Here is a 25357-nt window from a genome sequence, read left to right on the forward strand (position 1 = left end):
ACTTGGCTTTGATCAACCAATCGTCCAGGTAGGGAAAAACCGCTACTTCCCTCCTTCTGAGATGTGCTGCAACAACTGACATCACCTTCGTGAAAACCCGAGGTGCTGAAGTAAGTCCAAACGGAAGGACAGCAAACTGGTAGTGTTGTGTTCCGACCACAAACCGGAGATACTTCCTGTGCGACTTGATTATCGGAACATGAAAGTACGCGTCCTGCAAGTCGACAGACACCATCCAGTCTCCTTCGTTCAACGCCAATAGCACCTGCGCTAGGGTCAGCATTTTGAATTTTTCCTGCTTGAGGAACAAATTCAAAATCCTCAAGTCTAGGATTGGCCGTAATCGACCATCCACTTTGGGAATCACTAAATATCCTGAATAACACCCCTGACCCCTTTCCTGCAACAGCACCAACTCTATTGCACCCTTTGCCAACATGGTTACAACCTTCTGATGCAACACCAGAAGATGGTCTGCTGAACAAAAGGAGGGATGGAGGGGAAGGGAGGAGGGAACTCCTGAAAGGGGAGAGCATAGCCCTTTTCTACAATTCCTAGCACCCACTTCTACAGAAAAAGACTCAATCTTCCCCCTACATGAGAAGTATGGTTGATAAAGTGGGGAAAACTAGGGCTGCTTCTGCTGTTGTCCACCAGAGGAGGATGAAGAAGAAGAGAGCTGCTGGGCTGGACCTCTAGCCCTACCCCTACCCCGCCCTCTAAAGGCATTATAGGGCGGATTGGCAGGTTGCTGGGCGTAAGACTGCGACTTCCGAAAGGCAGAGCCTTGAATGAACCCCCGAAACCTGCGAAAAGGTCTATAAGGCGTTGTAGCAGAGGTCTGTAAGCCCAGGGACTTAGCTGTCGCCCGACAGTCCTTAAACCGTTCAAGGGCAGAGTCCGCCTTGTCCCCAAACAACTTTTCCCCATCAAATGGAAGATCCATCAAGGTGGATTGAACATCTGAAGAAAATCCAGAGGACCTTAACCAGGCATGCCTCCTAGTAGCCACAGATGTTCCCATGGCCCTGGCTATGGAATCCAAGGTATCCAGGCCAGATTGTATAATCCGTGTGCAGCAGCCTGCGCATCCATAAAAAGGGATCCAAACGATTTCTGCATCTCCTGTGGTAGTTCCTTCGCCATTTCTTTAGCGGAGTCCATAAGGGCATGGACGTATCTGCCCAGCACGCAGGTAGAATTAGTAGCTTTAAGCGCCATGCTGCAAGATGAAAAGATCTTCTTTGAAGACTGCTCCATCCTCTTGGACTCCCTATCAGTTGGGACTCCAGGGAATGTCCCAGGAGCAGACTTCGCAGAACATGATGCCTGAACTACCAAGCTTTCCGGAGTTGGATGCCGTGACAGAAAAAACGGATCTCCTGGTGCACCTCTATGTCTCCTCGCCACTGCCCTATTCACAGCGGGAGTTGTCACTGGCTTCTTCCACAAGTCCAAAATAGGCTCAGTCAAAGCCTCATTGAAAGGCAGCAAAGGGTCAGCACTGGACGAAGAGGGATGTAGTACCTCTGTTGGCAGGTTAGTTTTTACCTCCGCCACAGACAAAGGCAAATCCAGGTACTCAGCTGCCTTCCTCACCACTGTATGGAAGGAAGCGGCCTCTTCAGTAAACTCCCCCGGAGACGCAATGTCCCACTCCGGGGAAGTATCCAGACCACTTGCAGTGGCAAGACCCTGGAACTCATCTGAAGGCTCAACCTCGCCTTCCTCCAGCTGTCTATATTCCTCCTCTTCCAAAAGTCTCAATGCCTTTCTCCGAGAACGAAGATGTGTCTCTAGGGCCAGCGTCGACAAAGAGTCTATCGACGCCGACGACCTCGAATCCCAAACTGGACCAGGAAGGCTCCTAGACTCAACCGGCGGCAGTGCCGGCGTTGACACGGAGTTGTATGATGACCTTCTCGGAGTCGGTTGGCAGGAAGGTGATGGAGCCGGTCTGGATGGGGACATCAACGACGTCGGATGGTGCGGAGAAGGAGTCGGTTGACGTGAAGGAGGATCCACCGTCACAAGTGGAGGACTCCTGCCAGAGGAGACCCTCGGCGCCGAACCGCCAGTCTCTGTAGGGCAGAAGGGCATGAATGGAGCCGCCCTATACGGTGCCGGCGAGCCCATATTAAACGCCAATGGCCCCGTGGGACCCGCCGGTGCACCTGCAGGGGCCATGGATTGGAAGAAGGCATACATCGCATTCAAAAATGCAGCCGGATCCGTCCCTGGAGCCGGGAAAGCCGGGTACTGTTGTGCAGATGACTGCTGTACATCAGGCTCCCTCGACGCCGGCGAAAACTGAGGGCTACGATGAACGACCTCAAAAACAGATGGCGCCGGCGACAACTCCGGACTCTCAGGCTGAGGCGTGACAGTAGGACTCATCTCCCATGTCTTCTGGCGTCGTGATGATCGAGACCTCGACCTCGACCGGCTCCGCTCCGAACGGCGCCGAGAGTCATGATGGCGCCGAGAGTCATGATGATGCCACTTCTTATGCCTTTTGGGAGAAGCATTGGAGGAATCCTTTTTATGGCCCTTCTTCTTCGCTTTAGCCAAGAAGAGCTTCGTATCACGCTCCTTCAGAGCTTTTGGATTCATGCTCTGGCACGAAGAGCATCCTTCCACATCATGCTCCGAACTAAGGCACCAAATACAGTCCGAATGGGGGTCGGTCACTGACATCCGACCCCGCATTCTCTACACAGCTTGAAACCGGACTTTTTTGGAGGCGACATTGTAACTACCAAAAAGCGTTACAGTTATCAACGAGCCAGGAAGAAAAACTGTTGGCGTCGAAGCACGGAAAAAAGGAAAACTGACTTCAGTACGCCGACCTCTTATTGGCACGTTGACGTCAGACGGAGTCACGTGGAGCCGTGCCATTATGACGTCCTCGTCGACGTGGACAGCTAGGAAGAAGATCGGATGCTGACGCAAGGACTAATTCATAAGGTGAGGAATCCACAGGTAGTTGTATCCATCAGAAGCTGAATTATTTATTCACGCTGCTGGGTAGGCTAGGCATATCCCATGTTCTACACTGGATGCAATTACACTGAGCCTGTAGCACATATCAACAATGCGTATTCGTCCCCTATTAAAATCATTAGGGGCATGCAGCAGTAGTGTCACCGTCACCTCTCCATTTTGCCCTAGCACTGGGACCGCTAGCTGCTAGGTTTACGCTTAAATATTAGCAGCATGTTATACAATACTTTCTATACGGTCTATTTTGATTTCCCTATAGGCAGATGGCATGACCTTGTATGTAAGAGAGCCTCAATGTAATTTTGTGAGAATACACCTGCTCTAGCTTATCAGGGATTACTATCAAATTGGAAAAATCTCAAATTCTGCCCCTCACGACCAACACACCACATTTTGCACCTTAATTTCCATTAAGGTGGTGTGACTACTACCTAAAATACCTGGGAATGTGGGTGCATAGAGACCAGAGGTGGTGATCAGGGAAAACTACGAGGTTGCTGTTGCCCGAATAGTAAAGCAAATAACCTGCTGGTATCTCTTTCCCTTTCCCCTGCTAGTGATATTTCCGCAGATGTATCTCTTTATGAATATTCCACTGTCACTCAACAAGGCCCTCTTTGCTTCTCTTCCATCACAGATGTTTAAGCTGGCAAGCAGCATCGGATTGGGTGGGAGACCCTTACACTACTATTTGGTTTGGATGAGTTCAAGGCACCAGATCTTGACCTCTACTGTTAGTGTGTGCAGTTGCATTTTTCTCACTACTGATACAGGCCTGCCACATTCTTGCCTCATTTAGCAGTTGAGAATCATAATATGTCCCCGACTTCTCTGTGTTCCTTCTTGGGAGGATTGGTGTCTAGTACCCGGAGAGATGTCTCGACAGTTGAGTGTATGTTAAATTTGTGAGGTAAGCTCAGCAAAAATGTGGCACTGGGCAATGCTTATTCATCTTGGCTTTCACTGGAGTGTCACCCTCCGCTGCCTGTTACGCATGAGGGCTGGTGCTCATAGAAGCTTCAGGGCTCGAAGGCTGCTTACCTGGGGATATTGAAATAGTTCCTTTCTCACACTGGCGGGGTAAAGAGGAGACTCAAGATGCACTCCATTGGACACATTTTTCTACTTTTGGCTATGAAGTGGTTGTAGACTGTCGATTCCACAGTTCCCACAGGAGCATGTTCTCATAGCACCATTGGAGAGTTTCCTGAGCGAATTGTCCACGAAACATCTAGGGGCAGACTAATCCCCTTGCTGCCCTGCGTGTAAGAGCAGGAATGCGCTGTATTTAACAATGATACAGTGCATTCCTGACCTTTCCTCGAGCTGGCGCACAATGTCCTGCCTAGCGCCATTGCAGGCACCCTTGCACTGTGATGGAAGGGTACCTGAGTTGTAGACAGGATTGTTTTCTGCAGGAAGGGACATCTTTCTGCACAAAAACAATCCTCTCAGGCATTGTATGCAGAACACATAGAAAGAGGGAAAAACTAGGAGAAATAAAGATATTTCTTCTCAATACATCTCACCTGAGCAGGCGTAGCATTTAGATTAATTCCCTGGACTACCAGTAATGGTAAATCTGGAAGTGTGCTAAAATGGATGAGTAGGAACACCCATTGTCCACCCATGGAATGCCTCCCTGTGGCATAGTAATGCACTACAGTGATTTGAGCTGTGTTGTGTTACTCCAGATTTATTTGACTTAGTAGTTGCATCACCGGTGTGCCCCCCCCCCCTTGCATGGTGCAAGGGCGACGGAGTTTAGTGATAAATCTGCCCCCTAATAACTCTGCTGTACAATGCCTCTCAGGGAGGATGGTCAGCTTCTCAGAGAGCTGCGCATGTGTAGTGGGAGTGGAACTGGGGCAGCAGTTGGGTAATGACCTTTGGACTTATTTCCGCAAATGGGCATGGTGTCCTCTTGTAGCTACCTATGTATTACATTATACATTATCAGTTCTTGCAAAGAGCGTATTATGCACCAGTCCTGCGCTATTGGTTCGGTCTGTAGGAGGGTGCGAATTGTGGCAGATGTGGTCATCCAGTGGCAGGGGTGTCAGGGTTTCTCCACCTAGCCTGGTTACGCGGAGCTGTTTACGGGAATTGGACGGAGGTGCTGGATGAACTGCAGGGTACCAGTGACTCCCACTGTTGCATTTTTGGGATACTTGGGGGAATTGGATACTGTTGGCCCTCTTAATGGCAAAGAGGCAGGTAGCTTACCTGTGCATTGGCTCAGTGATATTCTATATAACAATGAGCAACTAAGGTTTACTACCAGATGTCTCTCGGCCCTGAAACAGAAGACAAGGCCCCTGATTCTATAGCGGTAGGTCAAGGGCTGATAATGCTGCGCCTGAGAGGAGAGGGCAGTGATGCTGCGTGTGGCATGAGGGCAATAACTGTAGTCCCATACTGGATCTGCTTGGCCCCTGATGTGGTTTGAGGCACAGGTGACAGGGGGATGCTCCATGAATAGGCTGGTGGTGGGTGTTGCTGGTAAGAGGTGCACTAAATATGATCCAGCTGACTCTGCTAACTATTGGCCACATGTACTAACATTAGGAATGCTGCTTTCCTAATTGTGATTATATCTTATCGTGATTAGGAAATCGGTATTCCTAAAGTAAGAAACCTTTTATTTCTAAATAGAGATTCCTAGTAGGGTGCAAATTGACTTACCTCATGAATAATAATAAAGTAGGTCACAATTTATGACCTATTAGGAATTGCAACCATCACAGAGATGGTGGCCTGCTGAGGTCTGCGGACTACCATGTCTTTGATGGCTTTTTAATGAAGCAATCTTTTTTCTTTCAAGTTATGATATTACGGGCAATGTGCTACTGCTTTGCTGTAATGTGCTTTTCTTCAAGTTTATTAAATTTTATAAAACATTTAAAAAAATTAACATTTCCAGGTTTGAGATCCCACTAAACTCAAGGGTGCCATTGTGTTTGGAGGTGTTAGACGCTCTGTCTTTGAGTGAGATACAGTGTTTAGCCCTCATGGCAGCCATTGTTTGGAGGTGTGAGATTCACTGCCCTTGAGTGAGATACAGTGTTTATCCACAAACCTTGAAGCACTGTAGGCTGCTGCAGCTTAGGTTTAAGTGCATTTGAATATTTATAGCACCTTTGCCACTTTCTCAAATATTGTTGTGTCTTTCTGTTTCCCAACAATACACACCACCCTCTGCCACTGAGGCCAGTATAGTCATTGCTTCTGTAAATGTAAAGAGAATAGATGCATTTGTTGTTTTGACTCAGTTACTTCACAGTAGCTGCAGAAGGGCTCCCGCACCTGTTTTGTAGAAGGTTACAGAGGACTATGAAAAGTCCCCTTTCCTCAGTCACCTAGATTATTCCTCATATCCTCCCCATCTGGCCATCTAGAATGAAGATAGATCATTACAAGATCTCCACCCTACATATGCATGCTCGCAGCTATCTAAGAGGTTGAGGAGGAATCATTTGCAAAGCCATTGAATCAGCCTGCAAGATCTAAGGTGAGAACTATTGCCTTTGATAATTCGTGTTTTCTTTACATTTAAAGCTTGCCCTAGTGTTCTTACATGGGGAAGACCTGGGCATGAGTTTTTAACCTAATCTTTTCTAGCATATACTGGTGTATCATGGGGTGTTTGAATGGTTAAAATGTGGTAAAGCCAAGGTTTATGTTTGGACTCTTGAAAGTTTGAAGCTGCACACCTCCTCCTTCTGCCCCCACATAATTCATCTTCTTTCTTCTCAGTTTATTTACTAATCAGAATACAGCCTAAGAAGACTAACAATACAATGCCTGGTATGTGCTCTGCTCCACACTATGCAATTATAGGAGTATTTGCAACAGTAAAGGGAATCACTCACTTTGCTGGCTTGATGCTATTTACGCCCCACCACTTTCAAAGTTCACCAGCCACCAGTGTAAAAGAGCAAAGTGCAGTCACTCAAAACAAACTGATCCAGTCATTGAAGAGGGCTGACCCACTTATCTTTTCTGTATGCTGTAGTGGGCGGAAGCAGAATGTGAATGACATACCAGCAGACCAATATATCAAAAAAGCTGTCTGAAAACCCTTCTAAATGAGTATATTGTACATCTATATATTTTTTTTTTAAGAATCAAAAGGTGTAGTTTAAAGACAGACCCAAACAAATATCTCAAAAGACTCTTAAATGTATACCATTTACCTGTAGACATTCCTTTGTGTTTGGGTAAAGTTACAAACTATGATGTTGCACCTGCTGAAAAGGGACTGGTGCCTTCATTGTCCATCATATTAACTCCACAACCACTCAAACAGTACACAATAGCGAGACCAGGGGCAGGTCTGTCAAGATACAAAGCACTTTACTTTGGAACTGACAGAAACACCAGAAGAACCTGAAGAGAGTGAGTCAAGTCTGAGAACTGAGTACCGAGCCCAACCCACCCCTCTCCCATACCAAGGACCAGCTCTCTTCCCAGAGCAGATCAGGCTACCCCTTGCTCAAGGTAGCAGACCACTCATCTTTTGACCTAGACTGCTTTCAGACACCTCACTGTAGCGCAACAGAGAAAGAACATGGTGCCTAGAAGCTGCCAATGTGACAGGTGGGCGCTCTATAAAACACAAAATATACCACATTTATTTCTTAGCTCTAAATGTTGCCCCATGCCCTAAGTCTCTGAGCACACAATACAGTACTTAACGTTTATAACAAACTGTAGGCGGGAGACTCTACCATCAAAAACATTATTCAAAACCAAACCGGGTTACATATCAACACAGGCAGAAACATCCCGGAGAACACCCACTGCTGTGTATTTCATAACTGGTTACATGTTTCCAGTGTGTGTGTTGTTACAGTGGTACTCCTTGTCACACCTTTGCATTTACTACTTTGGCAAACACTATTGGCTTCATGACGCACAGGTAGCTTACCATAAATCACCCTTAAACCAGTGCTTTGACTGTGAAAATAAGTGTGGTTGCGCATCAGTTTGAACAGTGAATGTGGGAGGAGCATTTGGGGACAGGCCTGGAAGTGGAGCTAGAGGGCAAGCATTTACTGGGAGCAACATTTTTTGGTGTGCAATTGTGCATGTATTTGCTTTTTTCTCCCTTCTGCAAAAGGATACGTGTATTGTGTGTGTAATGTCATACCAATGCACAATGTTTATGACCCTACACAAACATACAAGGCATAAGAATGTTCTCAATGTGCACAACAAGAAGTACTGTGGGCAATTAGAGTAAGAAACCTGGATAAGGATAGACCTATCCCTTACACCTTCCATCTTGCATCTTTCCTCAAATTTTCACTAAGTAAACATCAAACTGAAGTCACTCAACCAACTCACACAAAAGAGATCATTTTCAATCTGAACACAATGTAGACTACACCACTGTCCCAGTCGTCATCTATGATACAACACGCACACACGCACCGTGGTCAGTGCTGTGGTGGTCAAATAGAGCCCTCCACAGCACAGTCCATGGGAAAGCAAGGTACCTGGTGTGAGCACTGGGTAAGTGAAGTGATTACAGGGAACTGGAATGGTAATGCATGTGATGAGCAACATGTGTCAGTGCAAAGAGAATGAGATGAACAACAGGGCCTGGGTACTGGGGTAAGCAAGGCATGTACAGGGTGGCAAAGGCAAGAACAGGGCAGGGAAGCCTTGCACTGGCTGGGTCAGGTGACAGCGAGGTGAGTGAGGTGAGGAAGGATGGGTCAGTTGAGGCAGGTTGAGTAAATCAAGCATGATTGGTCATTGCAGATTGGAAGAGCCAAGTACAGCTTGCATGATGTAAGCAAGGGTTGGCAAGGTAAATATAGGGTGGGTGTGTCCAGCACAGATGAGAACATGGTGGTCTGGATGATGACTGATTAAGTGAAGCAAATTCTCTGGGTCTCTGGAAGAGACAAGCCCAGTTTACATAATATAAGCACAAGATCTGCAAAACCGGTACAGGCTGGATACATCCAATCCATTGTAGGTACAGTGGGCAAAAGAAAGGTCAGGAGAATATGGGATTTTTAAGTAGATTTTATAGGGTGGACCAGGCCTCCTGCAATAGAAATGTTAGTACAATTGTGTAGCATGTGGTGTTACCTAAAGCATCCCACAGGATAATACATATGAAGTTAGACAATCAGCAAACATTTTAGCTTCAAAGAAGAGTATCATATGGAAGGTGCATAGAACAGAGAAGGTTCTACCCCCTCATTCTCTTCTTTCCAAACCAAGAGACTACTAACAAAATACTTTGTGAGTGGACTTAAAGAGTGGGTGGCTTTTCATTAAATGTAATTAAAGCTTTGCTTCACTGCAATATAGAACATAGGCAAACTTAGCTCTTTGTCTTGCTAGCAGTGTTAAAATACAATATGAAAGGGGCTATCCAGTGAATACTGTTGCAATAGATCGCAAATCCCCACCTGACATCATCAAGCTTTCTATACTGCATTTTTCTTTAGAGATACTAGTCTGGTTGATAGAATTTTTCCTCAACACCTGAGAGTCCCTTTAAGGTTTCAGGTCATTATATTTATATATATAGAACCACATTGCACTTAATGCATAATCACAAATAGAGCAAAATGCTCATGATCGTCTATGGTGTGAGAGACTCAGGTGAGACAAATGTTTAAAAAAAAAGAGTCTGAAGAAGTGCCTGGACGAGAAGATAGAATGTGGGGAGGTTATACCTGGACACAATCACACTAGACATAAGGATCAAAGTCAATATGTGTTTTGAGAGTGTCCATTATTTTGGAAAACACTCTTTTTGCCACTCAATTCCCTGCATTTCTTTGTCCATCTTCTTCGGCCTCTAAACCTCCATGAGATTTTGTGCAGCACAACTTTCTTAGTGCTGTGAAAATCTGTTTATTATCCTCTGCCTGTTCACCCCTAGGCATCCACTTATGACCACCCCAAGCTCTTGCTTTCGTCCCTGAAGTATTCACCCACCCCCTGCTCTACTATGCCTGGGGAGCATCTATTTCTCACCCTTTGTATGGCAAACCCAGCAGGGTGGACCTATGCTGCCAGTGCTGTCTCTGGTTCACACAGACATGGTTGGGTTCCATCAGGTGGTTGTGAGCCTGTCTCCCCCAACTAAACACATTTACGGACATGTACTCACCCACAAAATAAAAACCTCACACAGTTTCGTTCAGATAGTTAGCTTGCACCTTTACCTCATGTCGATAGCCTGAAAACCTGAACTGGAACTGGCCCTCTATTAGACACACCCTGCCGTTTGTGCCTTTTAGCCTAGAAAATAATTAATTTTATTATTGTAGCAGAAGCTTCAATTTGAAGTGACGTTTTTATTCTTTTATCAGTTGTTTGCTCTGCCTAGAAATTGTTTTAATTTTTTAGCACCACATTTTTGTTATGTGCTTTGCTCAAGGCTGTACACAATAATGTTGTCAGTATAAAGGAGAACATCATATTACCTGTCATTTCGTAGAAACATACGTGTTAGGGCAGTTTTCTTAGAACACCAGATGTATTCCCAAAGCTTAGGTGGAAACCGTGCACGCTGGGACACTGCAGTGAGATTCAGCTCGACGCTCAGCCGAGAGCAGCGAGAGCCGCAAGGGAGTGGGAGCTGGGTGGCTCCTGGGGCTGCCTGCAGGTCTGCAGTACCGTCGGCTGGAGCCGCGGTAACAGTGGTAGCTTGATCGGAGCGGAGCAGCTGAGCGACCGGGTGGAGGTGAGGTGGTGAAGTGGCAGTGGTAGCGTTGGTTGCAGAGCGGTGTGGGGGTATACAGAGTGTGGAGCAGCTAGGGGCCACCTCCGCTCAAGGTCCCCAGCTCCCTTGCTTCCCCCCATATCGAGCATTTTAATAAATGAGTGTGAGCAACCCTGAATCTTTACTCTCTCCTGCATCCTCTCCTGCGCCTTCACAGAGTACCATAATAAGGAGGTCTACGAGACAGGGGCGTGGAGCTTAGGATCCCCTCCAATCCCACGCCCCTCGCTGATTGCCATTGCAAGGAGTAAGAGCCTGCATTTTATTAAGGAGGACAACAACGCATGGAGCGCAGAACACGGAGCATGGAGCAGCACAGAATCCTCCCAGCTTCAGCCTCCCCTCTCCTTCGTGCCTTTCACTCCCCCATCGAGCTTTAAAGTAAGGAGCGTGGAGCTGCTTGGAATTTCTCCTGTTCCCGCTCCCCCGCTCCTCCTAACCACGGAATATCACATTGAGACAGTAAGATAGTGAGATAATGATTTTTGGCCTGTCTTGGACGCCTCTGTAAGAGCCAGTGCCACGGTATCACGCGGTATCAGGTGGCAGAAGTCTTTTTGGCCCTTAGACTTGAGAAAACAGGAGGCACGCTCAATCCAAGCCCTTGGAGAGCACTTTTGAGGAAGGCAGAGTCCTTCTTAGCAAAGACAGAGGCCAGCAGGGCAGCAGTCCTTCCCAGCAAAGCAGTCCAGTTGAGTCCTTTGGGCAGCCAGGCAGTTCCTCTTGACAGGGAGCAGGTGTAGGTCTAGAAGTGTCTGAGTTGGTGGGGTCAGAGATCCAGTTTATACAGCAAAAAATGCCTTTGAAGTGGGGAAGACTTCAAAGAGTGGTTTTGAAGTGCACAAGTTCCCTTTTCAGTCCTGTCTGCCAGGGTTCCAGTAGGGGGTTTGGCAGTCTATTGTGTGAGGGCAGGCCACTAGGCTTTGAAATGTGTCAAATGTTCAATATGCAGATGAGTGCAGGTATGACTGAGTGTCCTGTGTTTGTGGTTGTCTGGGTGAAATGCACAAGGGATCTGTGAACCAGCCCAGCCCAGACATTGATTGGAGACAGGCTGTAAGGCACAGATGGTTTTTAAGTGCAGAGAAATGCTCATTTTCTAAAAGTGGCATTTCTAAAATAGTGATATAAAATCCAACCTCACCAATAAGCAGGATTTTCTGTTACCATTCTGGCCATACTAAATATGATCAGGTTACCCCTTTCAGATCAGAATCTACCACTCAAAAAGTATATGAGGATAATCCTAATGCTAGCCTATGAAAGGAGCAGGCCTCACAGTAGTTTCATAACCTCTTGATTGGCCTTAAGGTTGCTCTTGGCCTTTTTCCAGAAGCGTTACATCTGGTTGTGGAGGGCCAACATGTAGCCCACCACATCCTTGGGGGGGTTCTTGGGAGCTTTCTCCCACTCCTCCTTGACAATGCTTAGGGTTCCCCTGACAGGGTACCCATAGAGAGGCAAATGGACAGAAACTCACCCCCTATTGGGATACCTCTCTATAAGCAAAGAGGAAGCATGGTAAGAGGGCTTCCCATTTGCGCCTCATGGCCTCAGGGAAGCCTGTGATCATACCTTTCAGGGTCTTGTTGAAACTCTCCACAAGACCATCGGATTGAGGATGATAGTGTGACGCCGCGGACTACCGCGGCGTCCCTTTTTCGTGCCACGGTCGGGCCGGCAGTCTGTGTTTTGGGACACCGGAACCTCCGCAGGCCATTTTTTGGTGCTCGTTTGGCGTTTTGTGCCGCGTTGTGGTCCAGGAGGCACATTTCGTGCTCCGGGTCGCGCCACGGCCCCTGCAAGCCTCCCTGACTTCCCTTCCCACTTACCTTACTTGGGCCCCTTTTCTTTTTTCCTTCTTTTTTCTTTTTTTTCTTCTGTCTTCACATCTTCTTTCTTCTTGGTCGTCCATATTGTCTTCTTCTGTGGTGGTTGTCTTCCCAGTATTCCTTGTTCCTTTTCTACTTGGCTTTCATTTCTCATTCATTCCTATGTGGCTTTTCCCAATCCAAGATGGTGTTATACATTCTTCCTGTTTTGTCACTTCCTGTTTTATGGTATAAAAGCACTTCACTTTCCTCCTTCCTTGTGTTGCAAACACTTCCGTCCCGGTGGTGATCCTTGCTCCTGGTTCCAGTTTCTTCTCGCTCATGCATTTTTCCCTGTGGATTTGATTTCTATTTTGTCTTTTTTTATTGTTTTTCCTCTTTTTCAGGAGTTCCTGTGATAGAGGTTTTTTCCCGTTACTTGGGTTTTTCCTCTGGGACTCCTTCTGGTGGGTACGGTCTGCCTTAGCGTTTTTTTAGTCAGCGTGGCTACTAGAAGGGGTCGCCCTAATATTGGCCAGTCCAGAACCAGTAAGAAACAAGGCATCCCTCCAAGTACTGCAGCCTGCAGCGGTAAGAGACGTGCAGACCGTGACAGATATGGGTGTGGTGAACTTGTATGTCACCCCACACGCATCCCACATGGACTTCATGTATGCAGACATGAAGTTTGTGCCTCTGTCAGACACACTCTCCTTTGGGACTCCCACCTGGATAAAGATCCCCATTAGAGTTCTGGTCTCCACCAGTCCAGTGACTGTCCTCAGGGGGATTGCCTCTGGGTAGTGGGTGGCAGGGTCTACCAAAACCAGGACAAACCTTTTGCCTAGGGCAGTTTTGGGGTCCAATGGACCATTGATGTTGATGTCCTCCCTTTCAAAGCGAGTGCCAACGACGGGGAGTGGGATCAGGGGGGCCTTGAGCCTTTTCCCTATATTCCCACTTACCTGGCAGGCAGGACAGGACCTACAAAATGGATCTGAGGCCGTCCACATTCGGGGCCAATAAAAGTGGGTTACAAGCCTAGCAAAGGTCTTGTCTTGCCCTAATGTCCTGCCATGGGAATGTGATGAGCCAGGCCCAGTAGGAAGACCTGGTAACACTGGGGTACCACCAGCACACGTGCTGCTCCAGCCTCCGGTACCTTAGGCTCACTGTAAAGGAGATCATTCTCTCAATATATAAGGTGATCACCAGAGGCTTCACCTGCTGCTTGGGCTGAGGCATGTTGCCTCAAGCCCTCAAGAGTGGGACACTCTTTCTGCGCCTTACAGAATTCTTCCCTGGTTGGCCCACCTTCAACTTGCCTGCCAGTAAGCTCAGGTAGGTCGCCTAGGGCAGCAGTGTCTTCCACGGTTGGCTCAGGGGCCTCTTCCTCATGGACCCGGTCAACCACCGAGGGAACTTCCGGGACCGGTTGGCCACGCCTCTTGCCCCTCTCCTTGGCAGCTGTCAGGGCCATTCTTCCAGGCCCCAGACACCCTTGACTTCCCTCCCGGGCAGCCATGGACCTTGTGGTCATGTAGACCCACTCAGGCAATTCCAACATCTCCAAGTGAGACCTTAGCTCTACCTCCCTCCAGGTAGTGTGCTCAAGGTCACTGCCTAACAGACAGTCTACAGGCATGGCAGGACTCACATCTACTTTCAGAGTACCAGAGACCCCCCTACCCCACACTCAAAGGGAACCAGAGCTACCAGTAGGTGGCTCTCATGATTGTCAGCAACTATGACTTCCTGGTAGGACCTGCTTTACTGACACCAGCTGACCCCTGACAGTAGTCATGCTGGCTCCTGTGTCACGCAGAGCCTCCATCTGTTGCCCATAAATGGTGACCCACTGCCTATACTTGGAAGTATTAGCAGGTATGTGGGCATTTGGCACCATTTCTGCATCCCACAGGGACACTAGGGTTACCTCTATCTATTCCCCAAAACTAACTGGGACTGCCTCCTCCCCGAGCGCTACACTAGCCAACCCAGGTGTCTGCCCTCTAGTGGGGGGCTGTGCCCTCTTGGACTTTTGGAGTCCCCCTTAGAGTGACCATACTTGTGCACTCTATGCATTGGGGTACAAACCTCCCTGTCTTATTGTCACAGAACCCTTTCTTTTTAGACTCAGACTGGGACTGGTTACCACTATTCCCTTGAGATTTATTTTGGGGGCCTTTTGAGAACTTATTTTTAAGTTTTTCTCCCCCCTTCTTTCTTCTGTTGAGGACGCTGACCACCTTTGTGGGTGTCCCCCCCAGATAACTTTTTAGACACTCAAGTGCTAGCCCAGAGGTGCGCCTCCTCAGTAAGCTTCCTCTGATCAGTCAGCTTACTGTCAACCAGGTGCTGGTGCAACTCTGTAAATCAAATACTGAGCATATGCTCTCTCAGGATCAAATCGTACAAACCCATGTAGTCATTTACTTAACTGCCCCATACCCACCCATTCAGTGTTTTACTACAAAAGACAAAAAAGTCTACCCAGGTTTGGTTGGGGAGCTTGGTACTGTCCCTGAACCTTTGGAAATACTTTTCAGGGGTCAGTCCAAATTTGGCAGTCAGAATGGCTTTCACAGGGGCATACGTGTTCAGATCCCCGATCTCTGGTATAAGAATTGTGTCCCTCCCAAGTATTGGCACGTTTTTCCACAAGCCCGCCTCCTATTACTCTTCAGGAACCCCATGAGCCCTTAGTGCAACTTCATATGCAGTAAACCGCTTATCAATGTCACCTCCCACCACATAACTTGGCACCACATCCTTGGGTATACAAGCGTTTTTGTCTCCAGCAGGTCCTGTATGTATGCTGCCACTATCACTTCTGGACCCAGACTGCCTAGACTTGAGCTCCAGCTCTTTCAGACTCAGTTCATGAGCCAAGATCAGTTTCTTTTCTGCCAAGGCCCTCTCAGCTTCAGCTCTCCTCTGCCTCTATTTTCAATCTTGCCAACTGTAGTTGAAATTCTCTTTCCTCCCTCCTTTCCTCTGCAATTGGGCCATGATGGGAGACACTGCTTCCAGGTCTCACAGGAGGAGCAAAATCAGAATCTACCACTCAAAAAGTATATGAGGGCAGTCCTAATGCTAGCCTATGAAAGGAGAAGGCCTTACAGTAGTGAAAAACAATTTTAGGAGTTTTTCACTAACAGGACACATAAAACATATATGTCTTGTCTTTAACTTACATAGCACCCTGCCCTATAGGTTACCTAGGGCGTACCTTAGGGGTTACCTATATGTAGAAAAAGGGGAGTTTAAGGCTTGGCAAGTACTTTTAAATGCCAAGTCGAAGTGGCAGCGAAACTGCACACCCAGGCCTTGCAGCGGCAGGCCTAAGACATGGTTAAGGGGCTACTTATGTGGGTGGCACAATCAGTGCTGCAGGTCCACTAGTAGCTTTTAATTTACAGACCCTTGGCACATGTAGTGCACTTTACTAGGGACTTATAAGTAAAGCAAATATGCCAGTTGGGAGTGAACCAATGTTACCACATTTAAGGGAGAGAGCAAGTGCACTTTAGCACTGGTTAGCAGTGGTAAAGTGCTCAGAGTCCTAAAACCAACAAAACCAGTGTCAGAAAAGTGGACGGAGGCAGCCAAAAAGTTGGGGGATGACCACCCTAAGGCTGTCAGGTCTAAAAACAGTTCTTTAAATAGGAAAAATAAGTTCAGGTACACATTAAAATGAGCTAGAAGTGTGGCGAGTGAGCTGGACTGGGGCAGGGCTAAGGGCAAGACATGATGATATGTAATTAATTCTATAATAGTTATAGCACATACCAGAATACAGGAGAAATGTGTTTATATGAAGAAAACAGATTAACTCATTATACAAATGAAAGCCAAATGTGATGTATGTTAACATTTCCTTGTTTTGTAATAGTCGCAGCTTCTGAATGCCATATTGTTGATTGAAGTTGTTAGGCACACTACTATATATTTTTGAACAAGGGAGTAGTCAGAATATGAAAACGCCCCCCACTTCTAACCAAAGCTCTCATGGCCTAAGCAAATGAAGCAAATCATCACAACACTCCCCAGAAGAGATCTCTTGTCTCTTCCATTAATCTGTCCATTCATCCGTTCACCCTACTATCCACCTACTGATATCCACCATTTAGCCTTTACATTCTGTTGTACATTCAGCCTTTCATTTATCATTCAGTCTTTCACCATTCAGTCTGTCCACCTTTCCCTATCCAAACCTATCTATACATACTCCATCGCTTTATCTACCCTTTCACTCCATCGATCCTCCCTTTCACTCATCCATCCACTTTTTCATCTGTCCACCCCCTCCCTTTTATTCATTCATCTATCCATCAATTCACTTAGCCATCCATCTGCCATTTTACCCATCCATCCAGCTTTTCACTTGCACACCCATCTATCCATCCTTTCACTCTCTCACCCACCCACCCTCCTTTTCATGTTATTTATGATCCTTTGTCACCAAGTTGCAGACAGAAGAGACTTGTCATGAAATCCTCTCTACCCTGTAGCTCTAAAGCAGGGGTTCACAATGCCATATTCTCGAACGTGCACACACACAGAAAGAAACAAGCAGACATGCACACACAAAGTGTTTCACGCAATTCCTTTAAAATACCTCCTGAGAGTGCCTCAATTCTCTCCTTCTTTCTCTTGCTTTTCTCTCACAAACACACACACACAAGCAGGCAAACACAAAGACATAAGCAGACATACAAAAGACTCAGGTGGCATTAAAACCATTTTAAACTCTTTACATCCCATGACTTTTTTAATTGTCTCTGTCAGTGGACTGTCTTCATTCCAGTGTTTGCACAAATGCACATGATAGTGTGAATGTGATTGACAGCACAGGGCATGAATGGACCCTGCTGTGTCAAACACAGCAAGATGGTGAGCACCTGGACATTATGCAAATGAGCCCTGCGGAATAGCTCAGCCACGGCTCTGCTCAGGGCTACAGAAGTGCCTTGTCTGTCAAAGACAGGTTCCACTCTTGACAGCCTCGTGCTCACCTCGTGCTCACCAGCACTGGTAGCCAATGATCCTACTGTTTCATGAGTACCTGTACTCTCGTTGGCAGTGCAGAGAAGTGCTGGTACTCAGAGTGATAACACTAAGAAGTGCCAGTACACAATACCTGCGAGCACTGGCCCATTTAAAGCACAGAGAATAAACTGCTTTATCCTCTGAAGTTCATGGCCATCTAAATTACTCCCCAAAATGGTGTTAGGGCAAATGTGTAGTCACTTATTTTGATGCTCCGGCAGTGCAAGTCTCCCAACCACAAATATGAGGCTGGGCAAACGCACTTTGCTTGGCTTTTCATGGCCTCATAGATATGGGCTAAGGCAAAGCAGTGCAAGCCGCTGCATTGCCTTACTCTGCACCAGGGGGGCATTCCATGGGGCATTGTGGTGGGTATTCCCATGGATTTTGATGCTACCCTGATTTGCACAATCACGTAAACCCGGGGCAGCACCAGAACCTTATGGCTCCCAGGGGCTGGCATAACAAGGAGAAATAATTTTATTTCTCCTTGTTTTTTCCTCTTTCCATGTGTGCTGCAGCCTGCAGCACACATGGAAAGAGGAAATCTCCTCTCAGGATTGTTTTTGTGGAGGTAGGTGCCCATTCCTGCACAAAAACAATCCTGCATTGGGAGAAATTGTTTGTTGGTTGACTGGGGTGTGAGCCCTGGTCAAGCAACAGCCACAATTCCTTGCAGGGTGAACCACAAAAAGTCACTAATTTAACCTGTGCTTAACCCTGGGTTGCTTTGCACAAAAAGCAGTCAGGCTGAAGTTAGAGGCAATGTGTTAAGTATTTATGCAGTACACAACAGCAATACAGTGAAAACTCAACACAATAAAAACCAATTTAGAAAAATAGAGTCAAATTTAATAAATTATTTGACAACAAAGCCATCAAAATCCAGTTAATAGAAGTGGGGTTATGAATTATAAAGTTTTAAACTCAAAAAAGCAAGCCCTCAGTTTTGGAAAATGGCCACCTTGGAACCTTTAGCACTACAACCAACGGGCCAGGAGTGGATGGAGACCCCCTAGGGGTTCAAGACTCACTCAGGCTAGGTCTAGGTGTGGGTTGAAGATGGTGGAAGCCTGTTATTTCTCTGTGGGTCTGAACAGGAGGCCAGCTAAACTAGCCCTTGAAGGTCCTGGTGCAGGTAAAGAGGGAGGGCTCCACAGCAGGGCAGGCCTCTGAAGGTTCAAGGCAGGCTCCAGGCAGCAAAGCAGTCCTTCCAGTTACAGCACGCACCAGTTTGGTAAAGTGCACACCAGGTCAAAGCACCAGGCCATCCTCTGAAAGCCCTTCCACAGGTCCAGTACTGAAGCAAGGAGTAGGCCTGATATCTCTATTTTAATACCCTGGTGCCTGCTCCTAGAAGTGGTTAGAAGTTTCCAGAAGGGTTCTCTGAAGTTCTAGGACTTCCTTGCACCCCCTGTCCTGACTCCTAGTTGGCTACACTGACAATACAGGATTGTTAAGCCTATTGTGTGGCAGCAGAGCTCAGCCTTTTCAGGTGTACGTTGGGCTGTGCTTAGCATCAAGTCAATTAATGGCCCATTCAGGCTCTGTTAATCCTTCTATTCTGTGACTGTCAGGGGTGAATTCACAAAGTCTCAACTGTTAGTTACACACAATCATGTGACCTTAGGCAGGTTATAGGCACAAAGGGCTAAGGGCAGGAATATGCCAACTTTCTAAAAGTGGCATTTTCAAAGTTGTAATGATACATCAGAGTTTACGATTAAGGAGGGTTTATCATTACCATTACAAGTTCATAGATGCGAAACATGGCATATCTAACACTTCTGGTTTAGGATTTACAGCTTATTAATTAAATATAAAAAAGAACCCACAATGATATCCTACGGGAGGAGTAGGCCTCACAGTAGTGAAAAAACAAATTTGGATGTTTTTCTGTATTAGAACATGTAAACTGAAACGTACATGTCCTACATTTTAATTACACGGCATCCTGCGTTATGGGCTAACTGGGGCCTACCTTGGGGGTGACTTATACATAGTAAAAAGGGAGATGGTGATTGGCAAGGAGTTTTAAATCCCAGGTCGGCATGGCACTGTGTTCAGGCTGCAATGGCAGGCCTGGTACATGTTTTAAGTGCTACTTAAGTGGGTTGCACATAAGTGCAGGCCCACTGGTAGCATTTAATTCACAGGCTCTGAGTATATGGTATACCACTCTACAAGGGATTTACAAGTAAATGAAACATGCCAATCAGATATATGCCAACCATGTTTAAGGGAGTGAGCACAAGCAGTTTAGCACTGGTTACATGGTAAAGTGCCCAGAGTCGTAAGGCCAACAGAGCAAAAATCCAGAAAAGATGGAGGCAAACAGGCAAATAGTTTGGGGGAATACCATCCCACGTCTGACAGGTCTAACATGCATGCAGCACAGACACCCTTATACCATGGTGCAGGGCTGCATGTGTTGGCGTTAGGCAGCAATTTGTGGACCAGCACAGGAGAAAAGGACAGGAATGGACCGTATTTCATAAATACGCCCTTTCACATTGGTGTAGGGCAGCACACCAAAAAGGCTTGCAGCGCTGCTCTACGTCAATCGCCCATAAGTATGGGCTGTAGTTTATGCCCAGGTGGCCTTAGTGTACTCTGCTGCTTGAAAAGCCAGTGGAATAAGTGGAGAGCGCATGTCACTTAATTAGATTAATACAGCATTTTGGACACAGGTGGGCTGGGACAGGTAGAGACAGTAGTATGCATGGTGATATATGGACCACCTGCCTGCCTCAAAATCACCTTCCCAGCTGAATGGTGATCAGTGCAAGCCAGTGGGTGTCAGCAGTCTTCCATGGTGGTTCACACGTCATAACTCCTTTGATCTCATGCCACCTGTGATCATAAAATAGATGCAATCATTAAATAATCATTCCAGTTACCGTTTCTGCCTCCAGACTCCAGAAGAGAATCGATAGCTCCCCAAAATCAGTGCCTCCTTCACTCCCCTTCCCCCATGCGAATCCCTGCAGACAAGTGCTGGGAGGTGTCATGTTGTAAATACATTAGATTTCCTTTTCCTGCTTTTCATGAGACATGAGAGGGGGCAGGCCCTGGTCACACACTTACAGTGTGATTGACTCCCCAGGGTCTGATTGGACCCTATACTTTCAATCACGGATCGTCGCAGGGCATTCAAAACCCCAAACAGCCCTAAAGTAATGTAACTGAGCCCCTCCTGAATTACTCACCAGCGGCTCCGCGCGGGGCGTCACTGGCTCACTCATTCGCTCCATCCTGACAGCCGCCCCTGTTTCCACAGCAGTTGAGCACAGCACTTAGTGGCATAGTTATACGTGTTTTGGGGCGAATTTGCGTCATTTTTTTACACAAATTCAGTGCAAAACTAACTCCATATTTAGACCCATCTAGCACCAAAGTTTTGGAGTTAAAGTCCATTTTTGGACGTGGAAACCTACCTTGCGTCAATGAGATGCAAGGTAGGTATTCACATGCAAAAAATGACTCTATGGCCTTAGCGTCATATTTATCCCCTGTGCTAAAATCACGCGGGGGTCAAATAATGGTGCAAAGCTTGCTTTGCACCATTTTTTAACACCTGGGTCAGGGCAGGCGTTATGGGACCTGTGGGCATGTTTCCATGGTCAGAGACCAAGGAAAGAGCCCACAGGTGACCTTCCCTGGCCCCAGGGATACCCCCACCCACACCAGAGCGACACCACAGGATGTGGGACCCATCCCAGGTAAGTCCTGGTAAGTATGTAATATATATATATATATTTTTTTTTCCTATCGGGGGTCCTAACTTGGCCTCCCTGCATGCCACTGTGCCCATTGGCCATGCCCAGGGGACTTAAGTTCCCTGGACATGGCCATCGGGCTGGGGGGCATGACTCCTGTCTTTACTTAGAAAGGAGTCATGTCCATTGGGGTTGTGCATCTAACAATGGTGCTAGTCAGGTTAGAGTTATTATTTTGACTCTAACATGACTAGCGCCATTCTTTCACGTACAACCTCCAGTTTTCCCTATGCCTTCCCCATCCTGTTAGCATCATGTATTTTGACGCTAACTGGGCCTTAGCGCCGGCTTGCGACATTCCTTAATTATGACGCCCAGCTGGCACTCTGGAATGGCGCTATACGTTTTGACGCAAACCTGCGCTAACACAGGTTTGCAGCACAAATTAGAAATCAGGGCCCTAGTGCGCATCTGCACAGTCACCATTGCTACCGAGCCTGCCCTGCCTGGCTGCCCCCTTAGTACCGGTACTGTCATTGGCCCAGGAGAAGTACCGGTACTCAATGGAAAACAATAAGTGATGGTACCGGCCCATTTAAGGTACTGCCCTAATTCACCCTAATCCGTTGAGTGCCGGATCATCTTCCCCGGCCATCGCTCTCGCCCTATAAAAGAGTATTTTCCTCTGTCGACTTAATGGTTTCACCAAAGATGTATCTGCGTTCACTTCACTCATTAGATACTCGAGAGTGGAACAAATTAAAGAAGAAGGTGTAACGAGAGTTGATAACTATATAAAGATGCCTTCGATATTACACTCTCACCAAAGTTCTATTTCTGGCAAAATAACAATTGTGTACTATTTTTTGGTCAAATCGGTAGCTTTGTGCTTTCTTTCAAGGACACAAAGGTGAGCTGGCCCCCTGTGCGCTACACATGAAATTTAGAGGTGGTTAATAAAACACCATATTTCACATTGGATGCGACACCTCAGTCACGAGGTACCCGCCAAATCTCAGTCACTCTCAAAATGTGCTCAAGTATGACCTTGTTTCAAAGTAAAAAAAAAAAAAAAAAAAGTAGATATACATTTTTCTGCACCGCCTAAAGTGGCACGTTGCAAAAACAGGAACTAAAAGGGGACCGACATGGAAATGGACTCTGGCCAGAAAAAGATGTTCAGTTGCACGAACACAGTGATGGGTATTGACGCTTTAGAGGGCCCACTCTCAGGGCTCAATCCTACCCCACAAGCCACCGCTGTTCATTCTCCCATGATCTGAACACATCCTTGTGGGTGCTGCAGAGTAAGATGGAAGGTGCTGTTAATGACGTGTTCCTGTACCAGAGCTTCAGGGTGTGTGTGGAATCTGCCTCTCATCATTCAGAGGCTGTGGACTGTGTGCGGAGACGGTTGTTGTTTGTGTCTAGCACTAGTGCCTTGTGGGATATGGCGTTTAATGGCTTGTTCGTGTACCAGAGCTTAACGTTGTGTGGAATATGCCTCTCAAAGTTCAAAAGGTATGGACTGTGTGTGGAGACTGTTGTTCATTGTGCATAACGTTGAGGGTTTTTTGAGAGGGGTATTCCCTGTGAAAGACATGTAATGGAGGCAGATACTTCACTCATGTAATTTCCATTCAATAGCACAATATAAGGATGTTGTGTTTTGAAACAGACTTTGTTACCTGTAGACCGTTTCCATACAGACTATGAATTCTGGAAATTTACTTTTACAATGTGGGATTCATTTATGATGAATGAAAATAATTAGCTGTAATTTTACAAAACACAACCTGATATTGTCTAAAACTCCTTAAATACAGAGGGAGCGATAGCCGGTTCCAAATACGCAAATGTCTTGAAACAGTGACATCTGGTGAATGGAAATATTAGGGGTCACATTAGGAGACAGTCCCCTGTGGGTAGCCTAGCAGCAGGACATAATTAGCCCTCAGGTGGTTTTAAACTGCTCGTCAAAGACCTGGGGTGCCCCCAGTTACCCCCGAATACAATGAAAAGCTATTAAATAAACTGACCTGGGATTTCTGCTTCTGTGTCTTGCAGCTGCTGTGACCCTGGATCCTGACACTGCGCATCGGAGCCTCATCCTGTCCGAGGACGGAAGGAGCGTGAGACACGGAGACAGAGCACAGGACCTGCCCGACACCCCCCAGAGATTCAGTAAATACGCCATTGTCCTGGGGAGAGAGAGGCTGAGCTCCGGGCGGCATTACTGGGAGGTGGAGGTGGGGGACAAGACCCGCTGGGACCTGGGGGTGTGTGACGAGGCTGTGAGCAGGAAGGGGGAGTTCACACTATCACCCAAGAATGGATTCTGGACGATGCTTCTCAGAGATGGTGAATATCAAGCTGCCACCTCCCCTCTCACTCCCCTGATCCCTTGCGTGCCCCCCAGGGCTGTGGGTCTCTTCCTGGACTATGAGGCGGGCAGGCTCTCGCTGTACAATGTGGATGACCGGTCTCTGCTCTTCACCTTCTCCGGGGCCTCCTTCCCCCCCACCCTGCGGCCCTACTTCTGTCCATGTACCAACAAGGAAGGGAGGAACGCGGGGGCGCTGCACATCCTGCCGGTGACAGGACGGGAGTGAAGAGACCCTCAGCAGCGCCGGGTGAGAGGTGCAGAGATGGCATGTAACATCATTGACGCTAGTTTAATGAGCCATGCATAATGAGATGTAAAATAAATATTACTTTACTGTGACCAGGTAAAAGTCTTGTTAATAATGCACATTCTTCAGTGGCCTCTTCCAGTTTTCCAGGGGTGATCAGAGGCCACACTGCTGAAGGTATTTTATTAATTCCATGTTGATAATGCTCTGCCATGAGTGCAGCCTTCTCTTCTCCAGATGGGTTAAGACGACACACCTGGACCTCAGCCTGACACCTATTGTAGTGACGACCCCCCTGGGCTATGTCACAGGGTCATGCCTGAACCCCAGTCCCCCTGCTCCCCATGTGAACTTTACCATCCACAGAACACTAAGGCACCTAGGAAGGTTGGAAATGGGGTGACATTGAGGCGCCCTTTCAACCTGGAAATGGGGACACTGAGGCACTGGAAGGAGGCAGCTGTGAGGGCGCGAGAGGCACACAATTTCATTACAAATGCCTAGTGCATCATCAGGGGTGTGGAATTGAATAAAATATCTGCTTGTTCATGGGACAAGTTGCTTCATAAATCTATTTGTACTGTAAAAAAATCTACTTGTCCCTTTGGTACCATGTAGTGCAGCTGCAAATTATGGCAGCAATCTCATTATATAAGTGCTCTGATAATAGCCTCTCTGGGCTAATACTGTAGTAGGACTTGAATGCTAACAATTTTCTTCTTTTGCCACCTTTCCGCAGATCTACATACTGGGGCTGGTGGAAGCAGTAAGCATTAGTTCCAGGGTTGGAATGCCTTTCAGTCTGTGCAAACCTACTAACTCACATGTTTTAAGTATTTTCATCAGCTCTTCACCAGTCTTTTCCCATACTGAGAAAGTTGGAAATTTACTCCTGAAAAGGGCAGAAGTGGAAGTTCTTACAAGGTTGGGAAAAAAGGGGTTGGAGGTAAAGTGAACTTATAAATGCTTAATAGATTTTCACATTAGAAAATCTACACATCCGTATTTTCTCATGTTAAAATACAATTCACAGATATTTTCCAGGAGTACTATTTCATGGTCTACTTCTGTAAATTCTTGTAAAATCATGAAAGCCATAGTTCTGCACTAATGCAAAGACAAGTACCATGGATGCACTTTTGTGACTTTCCTTAAGAATTGGGACCCTAATTAGGTCTGGCGTTAACCAAGACCTTCTGTTTAAAAAAAATATATATATTTCTCTATCAATCCATCTATTAGCTGGCGTTACTGTGAGTGATAGCATTCTGCTCTTCCACAAGGAGCATATTGGCACACACAGTAGTTTTTTTCAGTGCCAGAAATGACTCTGGCAATGTGTGCTTTTTGAGACCAAACTGTTTTCTTACTTTTTGCCAATGT

General features: G+C 46.8%; 1 protein-coding gene across 2 annotated transcripts in view; it reads left to right on the top strand.

Annotated features, from left to right (window-relative positions):
- The window catches only part of LOC138299195 (E3 ubiquitin-protein ligase TRIM11-like), a 199480-nt gene extending 175421 nt beyond the window's left edge, over positions 1-24059 (top strand). For both annotated transcript variants that reach the window (XM_069237296.1, XM_069237297.1), the window contains one exon: positions 23409-24059. In XM_069237296.1, coding sequence (XP_069093397.1) covers positions 23409-23953 — 545 coding nt within the window. In that variant the 3' untranslated portion in view covers positions 23954-24059. The remainder of the gene's footprint in view (positions 1-23408) is intronic.
- The last annotated feature ends 1298 nt before the right edge of the window (positions 24060-25357 follow it).

Source organism: Pleurodeles waltl, chromosome 6 (assembly GCF_031143425.1).
Source record: "Pleurodeles waltl isolate 20211129_DDA chromosome 6, aPleWal1.hap1.20221129, whole genome shotgun sequence".
Classification (NCBI taxonomy): domain Eukaryota; kingdom Metazoa; phylum Chordata; class Amphibia; order Caudata; family Salamandridae; genus Pleurodeles; species Pleurodeles waltl.